At 52.1% G+C, this 15,371-nt stretch overlaps 1 protein-coding gene across 1 annotated transcript in view; it reads right to left on the reverse strand.

Moving 5' to 3' along the window:
• Positions 1-5,314: 5,314 nt before the first annotated feature.
• The window catches only part of ELP3 (elongator acetyltransferase complex subunit 3), a 78,875-nt gene continuing 68,818 nt past the window's right edge, over positions 5,315-15,371 (reverse strand). The window contains exon 15 of the mRNA XM_079139952.1: positions 5,315-6,697. Within this exon, the coding sequence (XP_078996078.1) occupies positions 6,621-6,697 (77 nt within the window). The 3' untranslated portion in view covers positions 5,315-6,620. The remainder of the gene's footprint in view (positions 6,698-15,371) is intronic.

Raw genomic sequence — 15,371 nt, forward strand, 5'->3', positions numbered from 1 at the left:
TGTTTGGTCTTAATAATACTATCTTTTTGTTTTCTTTAATACTTTTAAGCTATTTCTTCCTCGTGTCATTTTAAAGCTTAGGGTATACAGTGGTTGTCTTATTCTGATCCATGCCATAACAAATATCACATACTGGGGAGAGCTTCAACAACAGATATTAATTTCCTCACAGTTATGGAGACGGGAAGTCTAAGATCAAGGTGCCGGCAGGGTTCATTTTCTGGAGAGGGCTCTCTTCCTGGCTTTGGATGGCTATCTTCTTGCTGTGTCCTCATTGCAAAAAAGGAGAGAGGTTGGTGATGTGTGTGTGTGTGTGTGTGTGTGTGTGTGTGTGTGTGTGTGCATGCGTGCGTGTGAGAGAGAGAGAGAGAGAGAGAGAGAGAGAGAGAGAGAAAGGCACACACACGCGTGAGTATGGGTCCCCAGGTCTCTTCTAAGAACACTGATCCTGTCAGGTCAGGCTCCGGTTTCCTCACTTAGCCTTAATCACCTCCACAAAGCCCTGCTTCCCAATACGGTCACATTGGAAGTAGGGGCTTCAACATGAATTTGGAGGACAGACCACAGAGGTGGGCTTCCTGACTCTGAGTTTTGCTATGGCGTGGCCCTTCTGGCTTGTTCCTTGAGGAACTCTGCATGCAGTACCTTTAGGTCCTCCTTCTAGGGCTGGTCGGATTCTCCAGAGGAGCCTTTCAGTTTCCTGCCTGACCTGGGCATGGTGGGAGGATGGCTTGAGCCTGGTGTTTGAGACCAGCCTTGGCAAGATAGCAAGACACCATGTCCAAAAAATAGACAGGCAAACAAAACAACACACTTACCGCTGTGGGGAAAGGCCTAGCTGCCGCACTGATCCGAGCGAGGAAGCCCTGGCAGGACCACTTCATCTCGGCCCAGCACCCACTCTCCACCGACTGCCCAGTGCTGTGGGCCTCGCTGGAGAGCAACCCGGCCTGCAGCAGCCCCTCGTGCCGCTCCCTGTCTCCGGGGCAGCCTGACCGTGCGCCCCTGCAGGCCCGCTCTCGGGGCTCCGGGTGCTGCGTGCTCTACCACGTCTCCCTCCTCTCCCGGCGGGGTATGAGCGTTGTTTTAAGGTTCATCTCAGCTGCTCTGGGTGGCAGAACCGACGTGAGCATTCAGTCCTCCTCCTAACTCAGACAGCTCCGAGGTCTTTCCGCAGTGACTTCCAGCGCCACCTCGCTTCCGCCTATCCGGGTAGGCGGGTCACCTGCCCGCTCCTCTCTGCATCGTGCCCACTCCCACGCTCTTTATTTGGGTGCAGCTCCGGGTGCATTTCTTCATGGGGGGGGGGGGGTTCGCGGTGCTCGTTGGCAGGGTGGGCGGGTGCAGCACACGGGTCTGCTGTGCCCGTGCGCCAGGCCCATCCTGTCACCAGCCCGCCCTTGTCTTAGAGACTCCGGAGCCACCGCGGCTGCGGGCAGGGGTCCTTGGCTGTGCACGTGTGCCACGGTCAGCTGGCTGCCTTTACACCCAGCTCTTCACCCACGGGCTCTGTGCCTGGGGATGGCACTTCCTTCCTTTGAACTGTGATTCTGCTTTGTAAAGGGAGACCCTGGTTCCTACTTCGAGGACTGTCACGAGGGGGTTCCGGGAGTGGCCACTGGACACGTATGACTCCCCTCTGTTCCTCCCTGTCTCCTGGCCTTTCTCCCTCCAGGTAGATGTGGTTGGCCCTGTGCTACTGCCCCAGTATCCCAGGCACTCAGTGACCCAGACCTGTCTGCAGCATTGGGCAGAGGTGGAAGCCCAGAATCCCCAGAACCCTGGTGGCTGGACACCAGGCCACTTCTTGGGGACAGCAGGTCCGAGTGCTGGGAGCCCGTCTCCTGCCTGCCCTTTGACGCCAGGGGCTGCCAAGTCTTCCTGGAGCTCCCCTGTTCCAACCTCGCAGACAAGAGGGACCCTGAGACCGAGGAAGGCCTTCTCTGCAGGGCGCTGGTGCAGGAGCCAGCCTCCACAGCAGGGGAGGGAGGACAAGGAACGGCCACCTCTGACCTCAATAAAGGATGTCCACGCTCCAGTGGCTCGCAGCGAGCATGCGGGCTGACATTTTGTATGACGGGATTGTTCACCGTCCGTGTGCGGCGACCGTCTGAATGAAAAAGGCCAAGCGCCAGACAGCCTGGCCCACCCGCCTTCACCTCCGCAGAAGGGCTGGAAAGTGTGGGGGCGCATCTCAAGGGAGGACACGGGGCCTTGGCTGAGTGATGCTTGTAGAAAACAACTGGAAGCAGCAGACCTTGGGACTGACTCCACCCCTGTGCAGCCCATGCTCACCTGATTCCAAGCACTGTGACAGAAGCCTGAGGGAGACCTGTCCTCGCCTCGTGTGCCACTGCAGTGCACCTGAGGGGGGTCCCCTGACAGGGCACAGACTGGTTTCCCACGGCTCTGGAGGCTGGGAAGTCAAGGTCAAGGGGCCAGCACCTGAGGGGACTTCTTGCTGCGTCCTCCCACGGTGGAGAGTTAACAGCTGAGAAGCACGTGCCTGGGAGAGAAGGGAAGGGGCCAAATCCATCCTCCATCGGGGCCCACTCCCAGGACGGCCCACCCACTCCTAGATGAGCCAGGCACCTGGGAGGGCAGAGCTGTCTCCTCGTAATCGCTCCACCCTCAGCACTGTTGCTTCGGGGACCACGGCATGGACGCTGGGGGACACGCTGGGGCCTGAACAACCTATTTTCATTTTTTCAAAGAGCAGCCCCTGCTTTTCCCTCGCATTCTCTTGATGAAGTCCTCTGCTCCCTCCATTTCCAACTGTAGACACTGGGGTGGTGACAGGAGGACCTTCCTTACAGGTTGGTGTGCAGATGACATAAAAACATGAAGGACTGTTCCTGTTGGCATCCTCTTCGGTGTGAGCTGACAGCTTTTTCCTCGAGAAAGGAGATGTGGTGTAGAGTGGCTGGCAGTGGCCCAGCCACCAACCGGTGTTGAATCCTTGGTCTTCCAGCATCTCAGTGGCTGAGACCAGGGCTGGTGTGCCGGGCCACTCAGGGGCCTGCTCATGCTGCAGCAGAGGCCACCCACACTGCAGGTACGGTGCTGACCGCCACCAGCAGCACGATGACCATCTGCCACTTCAGGCCTGGACATCAAGACACCAGCCCATGTCCATATCTGATAAATGGCAGAGACTATCATTTGCTTTGAGGATGGCCCTGAGGATTCCTCAAGATCAGAAGTCACCTGCACAGAACCTGGGGCAGAGTCCAGAGCATGGAGCAACCAATGCTGGTTCCTCTGAAGCCAAGTGGACAGCAGGGTATTCTAGGCCCAGGGTGGGACAGCAGCAGGAGATAAAGCTGCACACAGAGTAATGGGGATGGGAGGAGGAGGTAGAAAGGGGGTGGGAGGAGGTGAAAAGCGCTGATTTGTGCTTGATCCGGGTCTGGTGGGATGATCTGTGAAGGTTAAAACCCATTTCCTTAACAGGTCTGTAGCTCTGCTTGTTGGAGTCGCCTTCCCCGGATGTCGTGGTGCACACAACTCTATACAAACATGTCTACCCCCTGCCACGCAAGGCGGCCCTGCTCCCTCAAAAGGGACTCCCTCCGACACTGCGACCAGCTCACGGGCAGCGAGCAGGGCACACCACATTGGACAAGCTCTCAGAATGACAGTGGCCTTTGAAAATGCTTTTTGCTGCTGTAATCTCAGCGAGTATCTTGTCCCCTAAGGCAAGGATTTGACAACCCGCAACCCTACAGATTAGGTGAGCACAAGACAAAGATCAACCAGTGGATGGAGGAGACGGGGCTTCAGAACACCAGACACGGTCTTTTGGTGCTGGCTTCCAAGAAATTTAGATTCCAGCAAAAAAACTGGAGATTCTGTAGTCAGCAGATTTAAAACTCCCTCACTGAGACACTGCCCAAATCATGCTTGCTGGACGTTTGTAATTAGAGCGCCAAGCAGGCCCTGCCTGAACTCGCCTTGAGCCGTTTCTCCTGCCCGAGGCCGCACGTCCCTGGAGAAACTGCTTCATGAGGGGCAGAGACTGTTCATAGAGCTCTGCTTATGTGCTGCCCTCAGACAGGAACACGCTGACCCTCCCACTTGCCCAGGAATGGGGGTACCGAAGCTCAAAAAGGTGAGGGACGTCTCCAAAGCTTAGAGAGCCCAGGCCTCCTCTCTGCAAGCTCAGGGTTCTGATTTATTTTTTCCTGGTCCCCCCACTCACTGATCCCTGTGGTGGGGAAAAACCCCAGGGGCGCCCTATCACTGAACTACATCCCCAGTCCTTTTTGTTTTCTGAGACAGGGTCTCACTAAGATGCTGAGGCTGGCTTCAAACTTGCATCCTCCTGACTTAACTTCCCAAGTCGCTACGATTACAGGTGTGTGGCTTTTGAATACCTCAAGAACAAAATTTAACTTCAACTAGATGATAATCTAAAAAAATATCCCAAACACCTTTGGCTATGAAAATTTGCAATTAGAAAGATGTTTACATAGAAAGGCTTTGGTTTTTAATTGCATTTTTCAGTACTCTTTCAGATCAACGGAGATGGAGAATAAGTCCATTTGTTCCTAAATCTGAGAAGCAATAAGCTTTACCAGGCTTTTTGCTTGGAAGTAATAGTTTCTACAATTTCGTTTTTTATCTAAACATATCTGCCTGGTTTTGATTTGGTTTGATTTTTTTTTTTTTTTTTTTTTTTTTTTTTGCTTTTTCTATAAGTCTTCACTTGCACTGAAAGCAGAACTTCCTGTCTGGGCTGTGGGTGGCTGTGAGTGGCTGCTGGGATGTCATCACTGCACAACAGAAACGAGCCCTGGCTTTGCTGGTTTGTGCCAAGGATCATGCCACTGGGTCGCTCTCACGGGCTGCCTGAGGCTGAACACACAGGTCTCAGAAGGGCCAGACTGGTGAGGTGGCAGCAGCGCCAAGTGCCACCCAGTCAGGACAAGCTGGAGCTTCTGGTGGCAGAGAGCTTCCCAACTGCTGCCACTGCGCACAGCCACGGAGGCTCCTGCCAAGGAGCGCTGAGGCCAGCTGGGAGTGGCCTTCTGAACCCGGAGGGGAAAACGGGGTTAACCAGGGCCCAGGGCCATCACAAAGGAGCGGGCTCCTCAGCAATTTGGTTTTAAAATCTTGTTCTAAGCAGTCATATTTTAACGTGTTCACTGCTTTCTGATGGTTTGAAAAGGGCCTTGGGTACACTGCGTGTTTCCATCCACCCGGGAAACGATGAGGAAGAGGAGCCCTGGCTTGCCTTTCAGGCCCTGCCTGCGGGTCCAGCAGCCGAGGCTCGTGTAACGTGCATGGCAGTGTGGGCGGCACTTTATAGGGCAACAGTTTTATTTTTATATGGAAAAACCCCATAATTGAGAAGGAGCTAAATTCCCCAAACCACACTCCTGGAAAGCCGCAGGGCCACAGAGAGCCCGTAGGAAAGCCACCGTGGCTCGCCTTCCGGCAGCGTAATGACATGGCCAACAGCACCCAGGAGGAAACCCAGCGTTGTGGGCTGGAAACTGGAACCTGTAAATTCATGACAAATGTTACTGCATTTAAAGGGGGAGGAAAAACTCCCACAGGGCTTCTCTGTATGTTAAAGACTTTATTTTCAGACCTTTTTAGAGGAATCAAGTCCATTAAACAAACCTCTGCAAGTGGCACAGGAGCCGCAGGGCCCGCGGGAGCCACGCTCTCAATTAGGAGCTGACCCGCTGAGCCGTCTCCTTTGCAGATTGCCTGGAAGTTTAGAGGCAGCTTTACAAGATGAAGCTTTGAAAAAACCCAATCTTTCCCCCATTTTTAGGTAAGGGCCTGTTTTTTTAGTTTTTTTGCTTTCTCCACTGAACACAAGCCACCATCCGCCTTAGAGAACTACCGGTGGGCAACGGCTTCTACGGATGCAGGCAGGTCCTGGTGCACAGCCACAGCCTCCGCCCATGCAGGGTGGACTGCTGGACAGGCCAGTCCTTCCGGAACCGACCGGGGGCTATCCCCACTGTCCTGCAGTCACCAGGTGTGGGAGCACACAGACAATCAGGACTGTGCACAGGAGGCTGTGACGCCTGGCTCAGGGGCAGCCTCCGGGGGCACAGCTGCTGTGACTATCGTTGCAAGCTACAGTCTCATTTCCAAACATCAGCACAGTAACCAGAATGATTTCCGGGAAAAGGAAAGCACATTTTCTTAACTTGTGGGCAAATGCGTGTGCCTGTGGGCGAGACCCAAGTCTGACAGTTTTCACATGTCTAACCTGACTCTTGTCCCTGGAGTATATAAATAACTTCCTCACAGGCCAGTCATGGGGCTTATTTCACAAGTTACGCTGTTCAAGTGAGCTGATCTGCTTTTCACTATGTCTGAGTCTCCACAGGCCACTTGCAGCCCTCATGCAGAATGTAGAAACTGGATAAATGAAGTGGCTTCCTGGATACAGAGATGACTGCTGCAGGGCTGGGTCAGCAGACATCCGCCCCGGCTGTGAAAGCAGTTTCCAGTCTGCTGGTGAGGCTCCTTTCCAGGGGACAGTGTAGGTCCATTGGTCCATGGGCTTTGCCAGCCTCTCTGCTGAGTTGCCAAGAACTCCTGCTTCTCGTCTTCTGCCAGGAAGCAGGCTGCATCAGGGTGGACGGGTGCAGCCATTACTTAAGCATTTTGACCATATATGGGCCTTGTAATCTGTAGCCGATCTTTCTATAGTAATTCCTGGTGCCAACCCCTGCAGAAAAACCAAAGTAAACAGCGTGTAATCAGCACAACTTTAGTAACACTTGAAAGTCAGCAACTCGTCCCTCAGCCCCTCCCACTCCCATTCACAGACCAAACCCTACTTGAGGCAGAATCTCTCCGCTTTCATTATGCAAAATTCAAGCTGTAGGCAAATATGGAAACTGCTGCATACAGTCCTCCTTCCTTGACTGCTACACAGTGTGGGTCCATGACTGCTCCCTCCAGAGCATGTACGCTGGTGGCCCTGCCAGCAGGACACTGCTTTAGGGGCTTCTGGTAGATGAGGGGGATGTGTGAGGAAGCCCGCTGACACCATGGTTTCCCAGAAGTGAGAAGTGGAGAAATGGGGTCTCCACACTCAACCAGGCTGGTGTCAGAACTGTGGAGAGTAGAGCGGTGCTCACAGGAAAGTGTCTCCTCATTAGCTGCTGCCACAGAGGTGGGTTTGCTGGGATGGCACTGGTGTGCAGAAACGTGGCTTGCGGGGAGGATGGAGGTCTTCCACACCAAGTGATTCTCCAGTTCTCCATGGACACCAACCAGGTACTACGATTTGACTCAGTTCTGATGCTAACTGCATGGAGTGCAGAGCCCGAGGTGAAGGGCCTGGCCCCACAAGCCTGCCCCCAGCCGCCGCAGACCTCCCTTGTGAACAGTGGGCTACCACTACCAGGTGACTTCTGTCAAACCTGGCTACAAACTGGGGTTCCCACAACGCCATCAGATGAGATAATTTGCTATAATAGCTCGGAGAACTCAGAGAAGCATTTACTTAATGTCTACTGGATAAAGGATGTGACAAAGGATACCGATGAACAGTCAGATGCAGTGTACAAGGTGAGGTCTGAACGGGCCCTGCAGCTCCTGTCAGTGGAGTTAGCGTGTGCCACCTTTCTCGCACGTGTGTGTGCCCAGCTGGAAAGCTCACTGGACCCAGCCTTAGGAATTTTATGGAGGCTTCGTTTTATAGGCAGGATCAATTATTAACTCAATCTCCAGCCTCTCTCCCCGCCTGGCTGAAGGTTCCAAGCTTCTAATCCCTGTCTGGTCTTTCTGGTGACCAGCCCCCATCAAGGAGACCACTGAGGGCTGCCCCATTAGAACAAAGGAAATTCCAAGGGCTTTACAGCTGTGTCAGGGAGGGGAAGGGATGGGGGTACAGAGGCCAGTTATATGTTTCTTACTATGCCTTCAGATTTAAGGAACTGACTTAAGCCAATACTATAGGTCCTTGGAATTTGTTTTTTCTTTAAAAGAGATCTGTATATGACCCAAGTTTGAGAAATACTATCTTAAACAGTGCCTCTAAAACAAATGTTTCTGCATCTAAGAAGCGGAACTTGCAGGACAGAGCTAACTTAAGCGGTGCCAAGGAGGTTACAAGAAGGTGCTTTCTGACGGTGGACCTGGGACCGAGACCCGACCTGCCATTTTGGAGACAGTGGTTCCTTCCCTCCCTGAGCCTCCACTACCTCACTGGTAATCTGGTGTCTGTGTTTTTAGGGTGCTGAGGAGTAAATGGGAGAGGAACCTGCCCTAGTCCAGAGCTGCCGAGCCGTTTGCTGTTTGGGCTGTTTGCTGTTATCCCAAACTGCTCTGTGACCTGGTCCTGGCAGGTTCCAGCGCCTTCCCTGCTGTGCTCCAGGCGTGCTGGGTCCCCACATCTCCAACCTCTCTGGTGCGCAGGCTCTTGCTCCAGCTTCCAGGCCTCTGCTCAGGCTGTTCTCAGCCCGGCAGCGTCCAGCTGCTGCCCCTTGTGGACCGCGTACCTGATGCCGCCTGCTACGGCCCCCCAGCCCACCGTGCTCTTAGGCCTCGGCCCATGGCTCTGGAGCACTGGGCACTCTTCTGTGCTGGGCTGCAGGGTCCACTCCTCATGGTGCTGGAGCCAATGATCCCGTCCGTCACTGTGTTCCCCAACCATGAGTGCGGTGCCCAGTCAGCATTCATCAAACAAGTTAAATGAGAGGCAGAGCGTTCTGAAGGGGAAGCAATCCCTTGCCAGCTTCCTCAAGTCTGTGAGTCTTCAATCCAAACGCTCCATATTCAGGAGGTGGATCTACCACCGTGCTCTGCTTTACATCCACTTCAGACTTTACATTTCAGGAAGATCTAAAGCGGACGTGATGGAGGCAACAGAACAACACCACGGGACAGCAGAGACGCCCTGCTGACCCAGGGCCACTCAGATCCACCGTGCACATGTCCAGCTTTTTCTGTGTCACCATCAACGCTCTGGGTTAGAGCAAGGGGAGGTAAGCATTAAGCCGCAGCGGGGTGAGTGACAGCTCCGGCTCAGCGACAAAGGCAGGAGCCTGGAACCCGGGCCTGCGCAGCGGCCTTCAGGCAGCATCTCCCGAGTTCTAGGTCCATGGGCACAGCCTCCACCCGGCGATCACGCTCTCGAGTGAAAAGAGAAAAGCTTACATCCAACAAGACGTGTTGTTCAAAACAGCCCCAAACAAAGGGGAGCCCTCATCCACTGGGGGCAGAGCGGATAAACTGGCAGGTTCACTCGGGAGTCTGATGGCGTGACGGGAGAGTAACTACTGCTCGACGCAACAGACACAGAACCGACTGTCTGTGAAAGAAACCAGATACAAAACACTCGGCGTGCACAAAGTTCACACACAGGCAGAACTAATTTTATGGCGATAGAAGTCAGAGTGGTTGCCCTTAAAGGATGGTCTAGGCTGGTTCAAGAGAGCTTTTCGAGGTGTTGAAAAGGTTACATCGACCTGGGTAGTGGTGACATGGGAATACACACAGTAGTAAGTCAAGCTGTCGACTTAAATTTCATACTGCATTCCATGGATGTTAAACTTCAATTAAGAATCCTCGGGAGGGGGCACCATCCACTTAATAGGCATTTCAGTGTGTTCAGAGTTCACTCCATCCAGAGAACGGGGCAAAATGAGGCTGAAAGGAGCAGATCCAGAGAGGTGGCACTCAAGAGGGTGTCACCAGGCCGGCCGTGGTACGGTTCACAGCGCCCGGAGTTGCTCACTGTGGTTTTCCCACATCTAAAACCCTACTGGCCAGAAACTGAAGTTGTGTGGTTCCAAGCTTACTTTAGTTTCTTCTAAATAACGAGAACTGCAAATTCTAAGCTTGACTCCTAAGTAGAAAAAGGCACCAGCGGAGCTGTCTGATGTGGCTTACGTCTGAAGGGATCCCGGCAACTGCTTTTGAGAGAACAGAGCGAAAGGTCTCAGAGGGCAGGCGTTTTGTAGAATGCAGAGCTGCCAGTGCCTGGGAAATACCCAGCACACAGTAGGTACAATATAAGTAACCAAGGGTGAAAACAGGGAGGCCAGTGAGAAGGCTATTGCAAAAATCCCAGTGAGAGGACTGGGGAGATAGCTCAGCCGGTAGAATGCTTGCCTTCCAAGCACAAGGCCCTGGGTTCGTTCCCCAGCACTGCCCCCCCCCCCCAAAAAAGAATCCCAGTGAGAAGGGGTAGCGGCTCAGGCACTGCCACAGCGGTCAAAAGGAGCTAGAGCCAGAGACCTTTTTAAGGCACGAGTAAAAGAACTTGTTGATGCCTACAGGGCTCCAAGTAAAGGAAGAGACTGGAGACAGACGCTGCCATCTGGGGAAGTGGGAAGACTGGGAAGAAGAGGTGGAAGGGAAACCAGGAGCTGGGTTTTGGTCATGGGCATGTGAAATGGCCAGGAGCCATCGAGGTACAGAGGCTGAATATTGTGTGGTTCTGGAAATCCTTCTCTGCTCTTAGTAAGAGACACAGGACGGATGGTCTCTTCTGGATGCTCCCTTGGCATTTCTGTAACTTCTGGTTGGGACAGCTGTCTTAACTGGGGATGCAGGGGATTCGCACAGTGAGAAGGTGGCACAGTGAGAAGATAGAGGCAGTTTGGCTTTTTGACACTGCTGAACCATGAATTAACAAATCCCAAAGTTGCTCCATCTGGAGATTTGTCATGAAATAATATATTTTCCCATTTGATTTAAATCATATTTTGTGGTATTTTTTATTGTGATAAAATATATATAAAATTACCATTCTAACCACTTAAATGTACAATTCAGTGGCATTAAGTATATTCACATTACACAATCATCACTACCACCCAGTCCAGAACTTCTTCATCCTATAAAATTGAAACTATACCCATTAAATAACCCCACAGCCCTTGGCAATCAACAATCTACTGTCTCTACGAATCTGACTCTCAGGGGCTTCATGAGGGGAATCAAGCAGTACTCTTCTTTTGGTGACTGGCTTATTTCATTTAGCACAATGTCTTCAATGTTAAATCATGTTGAATTTAAACCATGTTATTAGTTCATTTTTCACCATCACAACAAAATACCAGAGGCAGGTTAACTTTATAAAGAAAAGAGGTTTATTTTGCTCACCATTTTAGAGGTTCAAGGGCATTGGCTTAGCTCTGGTGAGGACCTTCTTTGCTGTGTCACATCATAGTGAATGGCAGTGGCAGAAGCATATGTCAGAATGCTCATCACCAGACAAAAAGCCAGAGAGAACTGCGTGAGGCCCAGATTGCTCTTTTTATAACAACTTTTTTTCTCAAGATCTACTTTGAGGATCCCACTTCAGAATCACATTAACTCTTTCCAAGGGCAGTGTGCACACAGTGACCCAAGGCCTCACCTCCTACAGGTGCCATATTCCCACATCAACATACTGGGGACCACACTTCCAACACAGGAACCTTTGAGGAGCAGGTATAAAACATCCAAAGCACAGCAGTCATTTTGAGAAGAGTTGCCTTTTCTCTGTAACTGACATATAAACTTGAGGACAGGAAGTGATAATCCCACGAGGCTAAGTCACCAAAAATATAAACATCAGAATCAAGGGTGAAAATTCTGACCACACTATCTTCCAGCTTAGAATTGCTAAGGGCACATCCGAAGAAAAAGCTCCAGTTCCTTAGCCTGAAACACAGGTCTTTCATGTACCGACTTTTTGGTGTTCGTGTTGCCCAAACGGACCTTAACGACACTATAGTCTATAGCTGAAAACCCGACTCTGCCGTCCTGGTGAGGTTCTGCTGGTTTGGTGCTGCCCCAGCACACTCAAACTTGTCCTCTGATCCCCAGAGTGGACACCACTATCACCAGGAGGGAGGCTGCCCCCGGGGCCATCAGTCCACACTGCAAGCCGTTCTGCTGTCCACTGACCTGCATGCTCTGTGTTACCTGCTTGTCCTCTCCTGGCAGGTCAGTTCTTCAGAGTCGATGGCTTCTTTCGCCAGGGAATATTAGTGTCTGGCACACAATCAGCATGGAGTAACTCTCTGCAGCTCCATTACAGTCTAGTTATTTTTGTGTTGTGAACATACACAGAAACGTGATCCTGGAGGACGTACTGAAAAACGTCCTGCGCTGTCCTGGGAATGACTCTACACGGAAGGCACAAAGGGTGGGGCCTCCTAACCTGTGAACTCCTACCTTGTTGGCTACGAGATCTAAAAGCAATTTTCCGATTTAGCACTATTCTTTCTAGCTAATACGAACAGCCCAGGGCGGGGATGCAGCTCAGTGGCAGAGTGCGTGTTGCGTATGTGTGACGACCTGGGTTCAGTCGCAGTGCAGCAAAAGAAAGAAACAAAACAAAACTGTCCCCAGATCTTTCAGAAATATCTCTGGCTTTTTATATTTTTGTTCTAATTTTACAGAACAGATGCTATTTTCTGTGGACTTACACAACAGCAGAGGAAGAGAGAACACGGGCTCCCTGCCTGCGTCCTGCCTCAGCCCCGCTTCCTCGCTCGGGCTTCCGGGAGCCCAGCTTTCTCCTCAGGCGGCATTAGACACACCTAAGGCTTCCCTCTGGGTCTGCTCAGCTCAGTCCTGGAGAGGTTTGTAATTCGGCTCTTTTATCTGTCCTCTGTCAGATCGAGATGATATTTTCAGAATGAAGACGTGCAGCTGGGCAAAGTGCCTTCCCTTCAGAACCACGCAGCCCTGTGGTGCTGTCCACCTCCGACACTGCCCGGCAGCCCAGGGCAGCCATCAGGAGCGCCCCACGGCGGCCGTGCGCTAAGGAAGCGCTTTCCCGGGCACACTCAAGCGTTTCTCCCTTCACTCCAGAAGAGCCTGCGGCTCCCTGGGCCCTCTGCTTTAGCCTCCACACAGGCAGAGGGCCTAGGAAATGTCACCAACCCAGGGAGAGGCACCGGCCTTGCCAGAGAGAAGTGCCCGCGTCCCCGGAGCCCCCGTCTGTTCTCACTAACAGGCTCGGGCCTCTGAGAAGCTGATGTGTTCTGGGGAGGAGGCTTGACCTCTAGAGTCTGGGCCCGCCTGCTTCTCACTAAGCAACTAAACACAAATGCTCCCCATCTCTATTTCTTTGTGCTGCTGGTGGAAAGGGACATGCCATCGCCTGGGGGGCAAAGCCCCTCCCTGCTCCCGTCTCCTCCCCACGTTTAGGAGGCTCCTAGAAAGCCCTCCGTCATGGTCACTTTCCTTCGTTAGTCAGCCGAGGAGAAGCAATTACCCTTCAGAGCTGACGTCAGCCAACTTCCTGGACTGACGTGTCTCGGCGTCCCCAGCCTCAGCCTGGCCGCCGCGCCTCCCCTGAGGAGAGGAACACACCGTGGGGCAGAAGGCGAGTACCCCACCGTCACCTGCCTGGGACGCTGCTCCATCTGTGGGCTGGGAGAGCAGGCGCCACGGCCCTGTGTGGCGGGCCTCAGGGAGCCCTGCTGCAGGGCCTTCAGCTGTCACCAGGACACCACGGGAGGGATGAGGCTGCAGGCCACACACTTACTGTGGGAGGACAAGGACACCGGGAGGCTTCTGGAGGACAGCTAGTCCACCCAGAGTGCCCCTGTGCTGGGCCTTCTTCCCGTTCTTAGGCAGGAGACACATTTTTATCTTCACCACTTTACTAGCTAATGGCAATGACAAAACCAGTTGAAAAAAGAACACGGGGAAGTATCCAGTTATACTCTGAGATCTGGCTGTAGTGACCAGCATCTGAGGTCACCTCTCTGGCCTACACCTCTGCCCCAGGACTCACACCTCTTTTGGGAGAAGAAAATAAATGCTTCTGTGTGAACAGACTTAAATGTGTATGCTGCAAATTAAACTATTAAAACAGCTCCAGCTGCGTCCCCTAACTTAAACTGACTGCAGATCCAGGAGGGGGTTAATTAAAGGCAGAGGACACGGCTTGCTGCTGGACAGATGGATGAAGCACTGCTCGGCTTGTGGGGGCTCCCTTCCCCTGCTGGCCTGAGAGGCCGGCTGCTGTGAGCTGCTGGCCTCTCATGGAGCTCCAGCTGAAGGGGACCAGAGGGACAGCATCTGATCCCTCTTCTGAATGGAAAGTCCCTAGGCTCAAGCCCCTCCCGAGGAGAAAGAACACCTCTGCTGTCTGATTCCCTCTCACTAGATGCAACCACTCTGCTCAGGACACGGGTTTGCTCACTGTAAGAGAGGAAGAACAAAGGAAATCCGGCTCAGGCACCGCTGTAGGATAAGGTTGTGAATTCCAGGTTGCACAGTGCTCTTTAAGTGAGTGCACACGCACATGTGTGTGTGTGGTAGTGGTGGTAATGGGGGTCACGAAGCTTAAAAAGATGAACCAGAGACAGAATAGAGTGAATCCAGATGTTTGCTCAAGTACTGCTCTGATTCTATTTTAGAAAGAAAATGTCAAGGAACGGAGCGAGCAAACAGTCATCTCACCAAGGCGATGCCCGCATGGGTGGAAATCGACTCTTTGCTCCTCTAAGTTACCACAGGTTTTATTACTAAGGGGATAAAATTCAACACTAAAGTCTCAGAACACCAAAGATGAACACTTTTCCTTTGAAAGAGAAAATAAATCAAGAGTAGGAAATGAACCTAAATGCTACTGAGCTTGTGATTCTAACTCCATCGGAAGAAAAAACGAATCACCGAGACAGTTGAGTGACTATAGGTATACAGTTAGGAACGAAAGATGACCTTTCCTGAGCACCTAAATGCACACCAGGCACTGCAAGGTAGGGCAGGCACTCTACATGTACCAGCCTATTTATAACCTGAAGGGACAGGGTCACCCTCCCAGCAGGAGCCAGCATTTCAGAACTGGCCTTAACGAGTGCGCACTGCCAGGAAGTGGAAGAACGGCAGTTTGGGCCCAGGCTGTGTGAGCCCCAGCGCAGAGGACGGCCAGCGCTCCAGTGTCCTGGTACTAGGGCCTGCCCACCAGACCTTCCCACTCCGCCCTCAACGTGAGCCTGCCACTGGTAACACGCTCTCCTTTTACAGGGCAGGAAGAACTCCAGCTTGTTTGGATCACCTTAAACTTCTGTGTTTGTGTCTGTTTTTTCAATGTCCTTTATTTGATAAATCACTAGAGAAATAGTGACCTTACTTTCATTTCAATCAGGGATCAGTAAGAAACAGAATAAATCATAAAAAGGGTAAGATAATATAGGCAGGCAGTAAGACACTTTCAGGGCTTACAAATGGATAACTCCTGGGAAAGGGTGGTACTTTCCAGGAACAACTTGATAAACTGTGGTAACCATTTAAAAAATGATAAGAACTACAGTACTGAGTTTAGGGGGAAAGTATATGTAACAGAGATGGTGAAATGCTGGATACGAGATACCAGAGGAAGGGCAGAAAAGCAGGAGGATCTAAGATTATAGAAAAGATGACTTGGGATTGATTGTGGG

This window comes from Sciurus vulgaris (assembly GCF_902686455.1).
Source record: "Sciurus vulgaris genome assembly, chromosome: 5".
NCBI classification, from domain to species: domain Eukaryota; kingdom Metazoa; phylum Chordata; class Mammalia; order Rodentia; family Sciuridae; genus Sciurus; species Sciurus vulgaris.